Source organism: Lithobates pipiens, unplaced genomic scaffold, assembly GCF_037356315.1.
Source record: "Lithobates pipiens isolate NorthernLeopardFrog02 unplaced genomic scaffold, aLitPip1_a1.2 Scaffold_23, whole genome shotgun sequence".
Lineage (NCBI taxonomy): Eukaryota > Metazoa > Chordata > Amphibia > Anura > Ranidae > Lithobates > Lithobates pipiens.
Genome location: NW_027507785.1, coordinates 168,999,503 through 169,010,251, shown reverse-complemented (window position 1 = coordinate 169,010,251; position 10,749 = coordinate 168,999,503). Strand labels below are relative to the sequence as shown.

Below are 10,749 nucleotides of genomic sequence, written 5' to 3'. Positions count from 1 at the left end.
GGTCAGGGCACGCAGACAACAACCACTACACAACAGCAAAATCGAAAATCGACCGAAAACGATCGGTGTGTACTGTGTTGAAGGTACACAGAACACCCACTAACTCCTGCAGATGCCTTTATTATAGAACACCAGAGATAAAGGGGTATATACAGATGTATACTGTGCTGTGCTGGAGGCACACACAACTTCCAATAACTCCTGCAGATGGCAAGTGGGCTCAAATAGAGAACAGCTATGTAGGTGGATATAGCGGTATGTACTGGGTACAGAGCACGCAGACAGCACGCACTATCTCCTAACACTACTGACTGCGAGCTCTATTATAAAAGATAGATCACTAGCTATATAGGTGAGGTGAATATAGCGGTGTATAATGCGGTTAGGGCACGCAGACAATAACCACTACACAACAGCAAGATCGAAAATCGGCCGAAAACGATCGTTGTGTACTGTGTTGAAGGTACACAGAACACCCACTGCTTCAGACGCCAACACACTACACAAGGCCGCCGCGCTGGCGGCCTTATATAGTGTGGGGCGTGCACTACACAGCCTGAGCTATGATTGGCCACAGGCATCCTGCCTGTGGCCAATCATGGCTCTCCTCGCTGCTGGCGCTGCGACTGGCCAAGCATGCGGGGTCACAGTGCATGCTTGGCCAATCATGAGCCAGCAATGCACTGCGCCATCGCAGTGCATTGTGGGCCGTGAGCGCCACACGAATTTGGCGCGAACGGACCAAAATGTTCGGACTTCGCCGAACGGACGAACAGCCGATGTTCGAGTCGAACGTATGTTCGACTCGAACACGAAGCTCATCCCTAACTGTGAGCATGGAACTCGAGGTGTCAGAAGGAAGGGTAGTCCTAAGCGCCCGGGTAGCCAGTGGGAAATAGAACAACTCAGCAACCCCCATGGGGGTACCACTACAGCCCCATACACACTATCAGATTTTCTACTGATTTTTGTCTTCGCATTTACCAAAACCATATAATATGAAGTCAAACTTAGGAGTTTCAATTTGTATGCAATCAGGCAGGCCCTTGCACTACATGGTTTTGGTAAATCTGAAGACAAAAATCTGCAGTAAATCTAATAGTGTGTATGGGGGTTTAAAGCGGTGTTTTACCCCTTAAAATTTTTTTAAAAGTCAGCAGCTGAAACAAAAGTAGCTGCTGACTTTTAATATGGAGACTTACCTTTCCAGGGCGCCCGCGATGTCGGCCGCCGAGGCTGACATGTCCCTCGGCTCTCAGGTCCCAGCGCTGCCATTCCAACTAAGGGAAACAGGCAGTGGAGCCTTGCAGCTTCACTGCCCATTTCCTACTGCGCATGCGTGAGTCGCGCGGCGCTTTGTGAATGGGACGCCCTGTGTTAGGGAACACACAGTTCCCAGAACACAGTGCGCCCCATTATCCAGAAGACAGCGAGGAGGAAGAGAAGACCGAAGATCACCGAGGAGCAGGAAGAAGGCAGATTAGGAAGACTGCCTAGCAACAGGGATTTCTGGACAAGTAAAAAAAAAATTTTTTCAAATGTTTTTTTAAATATTTTTTGAAGAATATTAAAGCGGGAGTCCGCCGGGACTCCGCGTTTTTTTTTTTTTTTTTAAAGTCAGCAGCTACAAATACTGCAGCTGCTGACTTTTAAAATGGTGACACTTACCTGTCCAGCGCGCCCACGATGTCGGCACCCGAAGCCGATCTCTAGATCGACACTCGGGTGCTGCCGCCGCCATCTTGGGTATGGGAATCAGGAAATGGAGCCTTTCGGCTTCATTTCCCGGTTCCCTACTGCGCATGCGCGAGCCGCGCAGCGCAATCCGGACGGTCCCCGCTGCCTCTGGGAACTGTGTGTTTCCCAGAAGGCAGCGGGGCACTTGCGCAAAGGGGCGGGCAGTTGCGGAAAGGGGCGTAATCCACGCCCCTTTCCGCAGACAGCTATCCCGGAAGTGGGTGCAGTTACCTGGATTATCCAGGTAACTGCACCCCCCTCCCCCCTGAAAGGTGCCAATTGTGGCGCCGGAGGGGGGGGGGATTCCGATGAGCGGATGTCCATTTTAGGGTGGACCTCCGCTTTAATGCTTTTTTTTTTTTTTTTATGGTGGCCCTCCACTTTAAGGATCACACAATACTTTAAAAAAAAAAAAAGAAAAAGAACTAAAGGATTATGCCCAGCAGATGGCGCTCCCGTTACATTGTGTTGTAATATTCACATTCAGCTGTCGATTACTCATGCCTGGGCTGTGTATGTTTGCCTGCAGAGGTCAAACATGGCTGCTCTTACAAGTCCCGTGCACATATTTCGTGGTCTTCTGCGAGAACTACGCCACCTGCATGGCCCAGAGCGCTACAAAAACGCTGCTGCGTGCAAATACATTCGGGAGCAATTCAGAAAGTACCAGGTAATGTTTTTTTACTTATTGGCAGGCTTCATTTCGTGTGTCATCAGTGTGATTAGAGGCACCAGGAGCTGGAGGAGGGAAGATGTGACTGGAGATCCAAGGGAAGAGCCTAGCAGCGTTTTGTTCTTTCCTAATTATCAGAGCTGCACATGAAGTCACAGCAGTGTGTGATTGGGATCCTTTGCGTCCTGCTTTTTCTTCTGTAGGAAATGCTGGTGTGATAGAGACATCTACAGGGCTTCATTTCCTGATTACTGCACCTTTCCATAGCTCCCAATTATCCCTGATTTTGAGGGACTGTCCCTCATTCTGAACAATGGCCCTCTGTCCACCTCATTGTCCCTCATTTTGGTCTAATTTATATAGCTGTATATAAAATGCACTACTTTATCTTAAAAAAAAAAAAAAAAAAAAAAGTTTTCCAATGCTAAACCTTCTTATCCAATTTCTAAATGGCTGCGTTTGTAAATTCCAAAAGCCAATATAAAGGAATAGTAATGAGAGAAAGCACTTGTGGGTTTAACCAATCATAATTTGTATAATTTTTTTGGTACAATTCTCCTTTTAAGGGGGTGTGTCCTATGCCTACCTTTTGCTAATAGGTGTTGGTCATTTCCATCTCAGAATGCTTAACCACTTGCCGCCTCCCCGTCAAATGACGGAGGGTGGTGCGGCTCTCATTCTGGGTGGACGTCATACGACGGCTTCCCAGAAAGACCACCCTCGTGTGCCACGATCACGGCCGTGCTGTGTTGCTAGGACACGCAGTGGCCCTATAACCATGTGATCGGCTGTGTCCAATTGCAGCCGGTCAAATGCAAACCCGGAGATGCCAGTAATCGGTGCTCCTCGCCTTACACTGACAGAGTGTGAGGAGAGCCGATCAGTGGCATCTCCTCACAAGGGGACATCTATGTATGTAATCGGGGCACTGAACATCAGTGCCCTGATTACAATTAAGTGACATCGGTGCCCACAATTGCCAGCAATCGGTGGCCATTAGTGATGGCAGTCAGTGCTGGCTATCGCTGCTGCCCATCCGTGCCACCTATCATTGCCCATAAGTGTGGCATATTCGTGTCACCTCAGTGCCCATCAGTGCAGCCTATTGGTGCTGCCTCATCGGCACCCATCGGTGAAGGAGAAAAATTACTTAGTTTCTGTCAGTAAATTTTGTAAATAAGAAAAACGTATTTTATTTCAAAATTCTCTGTCTTTTTATTATTTTATTTAGGAAAAAATAAAACAGAAGTGATTAAATACCACCAAAAGAAAGCTCTATTTGTGTGAATAAAATAATAAAAAATTTGACATGGTTACAGTGTAGCATGACCGTGCAATTGGCATTAAATTGTGACAGTGCCCAGTATTGAGGTGGCTAAAGTCAGCAACCCCTCAGGTAATAGATATGCATACTTACTTTGGTCCAAGCTGTAGTAGTCAGTGTTAAAACAGTGATCATCCAGGTCCTGTGCCCAAGCAGCTTTCCGCCTCCACACTGGTCACAGTGGGTTGCTCGCTGAGCAATGCACTTATTCACTGAACACCTTGTATTTTTTTTTTTTTTTTTTCAATGAATACAAAGATTTCTCTTATTTGATGAGGTGGAGGGGAGGGGCAGTTCATGTCTCCACCACATTAAATCAAAGAATGTCTTGCATTCATTGGGAAAAAAAAAAAAAATATATATATATATATATATATATATATATATATATATATATATATATATATATATATATATATATATATAATAAATTCTGCGAATGATGACAGTGCAGAGTAGGCAACCCCTGTGGTCAGTGTGCAGGAGGGAACCCGCTCGGGCACAGAACCAGGCAGATCATGGCTCTGGCTGTAGTAGCACCTACTGCAGTGATTAGCAGCCTCTGAGTTATGAAATATGCATGATTACATTGGGTTAATCTAGATCAATGTAAGTATGCAGTAAAGATCATGCATGAATTTCAGCTATAAATGCTTTTTTGAAAAATGGCACAGTGCATTTTAAGATTCTGAGGCCCCTTGCCTGTATGGATCATTTTATGCACTTAGGTGAATGCCTTTAACCACCTCAATACAGTGCAGTTACACCCCCTTCCTGACCAGGCCAATTTTCAACTTTCAGCGCTCTCACACTTTGAATGACAATTACTCAGTCATGGAACACTGTAGCCATATGAAACTTGCGTCCTTTTTTTTCACACAAATAGAGCTTTCTTTTGGTGGTATTTAATCACTAGTGGGGTTTTTTTTTTTGTGCTATAAATAAAAAATGCCCTAAATTTTGTGAAAAAAAAGCCTTTTTCTTTTTTTCCATCAAAATTTTTTGCAAATTTGTAATTTTTCTTCATAAATTTTGGCCAAAATTTATACTGCTACATATCTTTGGTAAAAATAACCTAAATTAGTGTAAATTTGGTCTTTTTTAAAGTTATAGAGTCTACAAACAGTCAGTACATCAGTACATCAGGTGTATCTCATTTCTTCAGACACTAACAAGTCAGGAAAGTACAAATACCCCCCAAATTACCCCTTTTTAGAAAGTAGACATTCCAAGGTATTAAGTAAGTAGCATGATTATTTTTTTTTTTGTTGTAATTTTTTCCCACAATTCTTTTCAAAATGACGATTTTTTTTTTTTTTTTTTTTACAAAATTGTCATATTAACAGGTTATTTCTCTCACAGAGCATATGCATACAACAAATTGCATCCCAAAATACATTCTGCTACTCTTCCCGAGTATGGTGATACCACATGTGTGGGACTTTTACACAGCCTGGCAACATACAAAGGTCCAACATTGAAGAAGCATCTTCAGGCGTTTTACGAGCATAAATGACACATCTCATTTCTCAACCACATATTACACTCTTGAAGGTCCTGGAGCACCAGGACAATGGAATTGCCTCCAAAATGACCCCATTTTGGAAAGCAGACACCCCAACGTATAATCTATGAGGCATAATGAGTCTTTAGAACGGTTCATTTTTTTCCAGAAGTTTTTGGAAAATGTGGGAAAAAATGAAAACGCATTTTTTTTTTTTTTACACAAAGTTGTCCATTTATCAGATATTTCCAACCCATAGCATGTACATAGCAAAGATGACACCCCAAAATACATTCTGCTATTCCTCCTGAGTATGGCGATACCACATGTGTGAGACTTTTACACAGCCTGGCCACATACAAAGGCCCAACACTGAAATAGCATCTTCAGGCATTCTACGAGCATAAATGACACCTCTCATTTCTCAACCACCTATTACACTTTTGAAGGCCCTGGAGCACCAGAACAATGGAATTGCCCCCAAAATGACCCCATTTTGCAAAGCAGACACCCCAAGGTATAATCTATGAGGCATAATGAGTCTTTAGAACGGTTCATTTTTTTCCAGAAGTTTTTGAAAAATGTGGAAAAAAATTAAAACGCTTTTTTTTTTTTTTTTTACACAAAGTTGTCCATTTATTAGATATTTCCAACACATAGCATGTACATAGCAAAGATGACACCCCAAAATACATTCTGCTACTCCTCCTGAGTATGGCGATACCACGTGTGAGACTTTTACACAGCCTGGCCACATACAAAGGCCCAACATCCAAGTAGCACTATCAGACGTTCTAGGAGCATAAATGACATATAGTTTCCTGGCAACCTATCATTTTTGAAGGCCCTTCATATTTCTAACACATAGCATGTACATACCAAGAATTACAATCCAAAATAAATTCTATTGTGGAAAGGGTTAAAAAAAGCATTACCTGTGTAGTATCCACCAGAGCGCTGGTCCAGGCAGCAGGCAGGGATGTGCTTAGCGGCGGCAATGGTAATTATCAAGGCAGCCGGCAGGAATATTGTCTATAGTCAGCACAAGGATATTGTCCGCACGGCAGTCCATAGAAATTGTCCAGGCACAGACAGCCAGCACAGCCATAATATTGGTCCTGGTACACTGTTACCTGCAGACACTCATTATCACACCTCTCTCCAGCCCTTCATAAACATACTGCCTTTTGCTACAGCTAATTATTTGCATAGTCCAGGTAGCGGTGTGGTCCGTTCATGCGGTAGGCAGAGGCATGGTGGCAGTAAGTCAGCGGCAGGCTGAGGGCCGCAATCGCGTAAGACCTGGGCACAGGGGTAGAGGCTTCGACCCACCCAAAGCTCTATGAAGCCTCCGGACTCCAGACCCTATTCCGAAAACCGGAAAAAACAATAAAAATTGTTTCCTCCATCCGGAAAAACATTTCTGGAGCTCCTCACATGTGAGATCCCTGTGTCCTAGAGTAGCAGGGCAATAGATCAGTCCAAGCGGTAGGCAAAAGCATAGTCCATAAAACAGGCCAGGGTCAGATGACGTGAAAGCAGTCCAAGCGGTAGGCATAAGCGTAGTTGGTAAAACAGGCCAGGGTCAGTTCACGTGGAAGCAATCTAAACGGTAGGCAAAGGCATAGTCACAAAACAGGCCAGGGTCAGTTCACGTAGAAGAAGTCCAAACAGTAGGCAGAGGCATAGTCAAAAAACAGGCCAGGGTCAGTTCACGTGGAAGGCAGTGGCATGGTTATTTGGGGAAGCATGAAAAATGGTCAGCACAGATAATTAAAATGGGGGAAATGGTTAAAAATATGGGCTAATATTTTAGGGATGTATGATAAAGTTTGAAGCATTCACCAATGCAAAGGCCAGGTTGGGAGGGACAATCGGGACAATGGTAGCTGGTATCTTTTCGAAACCCTTTTTTGGTGCACACGCGACATTTTTTTTGCCATCTTCGGCCTGTTTCAGATGGTGGAATAATGAAGGGGAAGTGGCACTCACGAAGTCGGCAAACAGCCTCAGAGCGAAGGTCTTCTGGGGGGGGGGGGGGTCTTTGGTGATAGATGAGGGACATGACAACTTCTTCGATGAATTTTAGGAAGGGGGCGGGGCTTTCCATGGATTTGGTGTAGACTATGTAGGAATTATAAATGGCCAAATGGATTAGATAGATTGCTACTTTCTTGTACCAGAATCGGGACCTCCTTATTGACAAATAGGGCTGAATCATTTGATCGTTGAAATCCATTCCCCCCATGTAGAGATTATAATCTTGGACACATGTAGGCTTTTCAATGGGACCTTGTCTTTGAACCTCAATTGTAGTGTCCTCATGGATGGTGGACATCATGTACACGTCCCTTTTATCCTTCCACCTCAAGGCCAGCACTTCGTTGCATCTCAGTGATGCTCTTTCCCCCCTTCGCAGCTTTTTGTTTGCCAGTGATTGTGGGAAGCCCTTTCTATTTTTTCTGCAGGTTCCGCAGGCCAGGGTTTTTGCAAGGTTTAAGTGTCTGAAAAGGGGCATGCTGGTGTAAAAGTTATCAAGGTATATGTGATATCCTTTGTTCAGAAGTGGGTATGCCAGGTCCCATACAATCTTTCCAGTTGTGCTCATGTAGGCCGGGCACACAGCTTGTATAATTTTATTCCATATCTGGCCCTTTTGCTAGGTATATATTGCTTTATTCCTAGCCGGCCTGAAAAGGGTACCAGGGACTCATCGACACATATATTTTGATCAGGGACATAGAGTTCTGCAAATTGTTGGGAAAAGAAATTTATCAGTGTGCGAAGTTTACATAACTTGTCATAATTTGGATGATTGTGGGGAAGGCACTCGGTGTTGTTGCTAAAGTGAAGAAAGCCTATTATCTTCTTGTATCTGGACCTGGAAATTTCGGCAGAATAAATAGCCATGTGGTGGATGGGTTGGGTGGACCAATAGGCATGTCCTTCATTTTTTTTTTTTTTTTGTAATACCCATGTTCAGGGTGAGGCCCATAAAAATTTTGAACTCCTCCAAATTGAGATCTCGCCACTCAAAGGGACGGGCATATGATGAGTGGGGGTTATTGGCAATATACTGCTGGGCATATAAATTTGTCTGGTCCACAATTGCAGAAATGTGTTGGGCAAAAACAGATGAACAAAATCGATCTCTGAAAAATTTTGGGTGTTGGTCTGCACACCTTGCTGTGCTGTGAAAGGGGGAATAATTGGTGATCCCGAGTCGGAAGGCAGCCATGTTGGGTTGGCAAGACCATCTGGCATAAATGTAGAGGCCCTGGCTCTTGGGGGATGTGACACTCTAGTAGTTGGATTAGAATTTCCTGTGCTGCTCAGGCGTGATGTGCCAGCACTGGTACTGGGTCTGGGCAATTGTTGGTGGGGCCCATCGCCGGCGGCAAAGCTGGTACTAGGCATTTGTTCCCGGGGCCTAGCACTGACAGCAGCGCTGGTACTGGGCCTGGGAATTTGTTCTTGGGGCCTATTGCTGGCAGGAGCTCTGGTACTGGGCCTGGGAATATAATCCTGGTTTTCAGAGGGCCTTGCCCTTTTAGGAGGGACCCATTCTTCCTCCGAATAATTTTCCGATTCACTATTCGGGTTAAATGCCGGATTTGATTCGGAATCAGAATCGGAATTGGAATCTGATGAGAATTCCCCGTTGCTCTCATCGGTCATGGAGAGGATCTGGAACGCCTCCTCACTGGTGTATAATCTTTTGGCCATGACGCTGATGGCTGTGTGACAGGTGACATTCACTGATGGGCTGTGCGATGGGTGGCAGGTGATGACGGTGTGACAGGCCACGGACTGTGACGGCTGGCGGTCACTGATGGCTGGCGGTCACTGATGGCTGGCGGTCACTGATGGGTGACAGGTGACGAGTGATGGCTGGTGGTCACTGATGGGTGACAGGTGACGAGTGATGGCTGGTGGTCACTGATGGGTGACAGGTGATGGGTGATGGCTAGCGGTCACTGATGGCTGGCGGTGACTGATGGGTGACGGGTGATGGTTGGCGGTGACTGATGGGTGACGGGTGATGGTTGGCGGTGACTGATGGGTGACGGGTGATGGTTGGCGGTCACTGACGGGTGATGGTTGGCGGTCACTGACGGGTGATGGTTGGCGGTCACTGACGGGTGATGGTTGGCGGTCACTGATGGTTGGCGGTCACTGATGGGTGACAGGCGATGGATGGCGATCACTGATGGGTGACAGGCGATGGCTGATGTGTGACGGCTGGCGGTGGCTGATGGATGGCGGGTGAAGTCTGGCGGTCACTGATGGGTGACGGTTGATGTCGTCTGGCGGTCACTGATGGGTGACGTCTGGCGGTGGCTGATGGGTGACGTCTGGCGGTGGCTGATGGGTGACGTCTGGCGGTGGCTGATGGGTGACGTCTGGCGGTGGCTGATGGGTGACGGGTGACAGCTGGCGGTCACTGGTGGGTGACGGGTGACAGCTGGCGGTCACTGGTGGGTGACAGCTGGCGGTCACTGATGGCAGTCTCCTATGTGACAGGTTCACTTTATTGGGTGACTGTGGTGACTGTTGGGTGACAGATGACAGTGGGGGGGGGGGGCGCGATCTGATCAGTGTGGTGTTTGTGCAGACACTACAGAACACAGATCGATAACTCACTGCTCCAGGCTCTTCTCTCCTCACACTGGAAACGGTGTGTGAGGAGAGAAGAGCTGGTAACAGGCAGTTACCGCTCTGTGTTTACATTTAGTGATCACAGCCGATCACATGGGTAAACAGCCAGCCAATGGCTGTTTACCGGCATCGGTGACGAGCAGTGTTCCCGGGGAACACGCCGCCACCGATGTGAACGAGCAGCGCGCTCCCGATCCCGCGCATGCGCCGTTTTCACAATACGAGCACTAGCTGTGATCGGCGTGAATTCATCACGGCCGATCACGTGGTAAACAGCCATGACCAATGGCTGTTTACCACCCTCGGTGGTGAGCGGTGTCTCCGTGACACGCCGCCACCGAGGGAACGGGGATACGCGATCGCGCGCATTCCCTGTTTAAACGGGAGGACGTCATATGACGTCCTCCCGCCACAAGAGCTGCGCCGCCCGGCCGTCATTTGACGGCCGGCGGTCAGCAACCAGTTAAACACTTGACCTCAGTAAGATTTACCCCCATTATGACCAGGCCAATTTTTGCGTTTTCTGCACTGTATTACTTTGACTGAAAACTGCACGATTGTGCGACACTGTACCCAAACAAAATGTATGTCCTTTTTTTTATTTTTTTTTTATTTTTTCTTGCAAATAGTGATGGTATTTGATTACCTGAGTTGTTTTTGTGCTATAAACAAAGAAAGACTGACAATATGGGGGGAAAAAAAAACTTTTTTACTTTCTGCACTTTCTGAAACATATCCAAAAAAAAAAAATCAACAAATATCAAAATTGTTAATCAGTTTAAGCCAATATGTGTACTGCTACATATTTTTGGTTAACAAAAACCCCAATAAGTGTATGTTTATTGGCTTGTG

At 46.1% G+C, this 10,749-nt stretch overlaps 1 protein-coding gene across 1 annotated transcript in view; it reads left to right on the top strand.

Moving 5' to 3' along the window:
* The first annotated feature begins 2,234 nt into the window (after positions 1–2,234).
* Positions 2,235–10,749, top strand: part of FMC1 (formation of mitochondrial complex V assembly factor 1) — a 54,991-nt gene continuing 46,476 nt past the window's right edge. Inside the window, exon 1 of the mRNA XM_077452586.1 lies at positions 2,235–2,407. Within this exon, the coding sequence (XP_077308712.1) occupies positions 2,276–2,407 (132 nt within the window). The 5' untranslated portion in view covers positions 2,235–2,275. The remainder of the gene's footprint in view (positions 2,408–10,749) is intronic.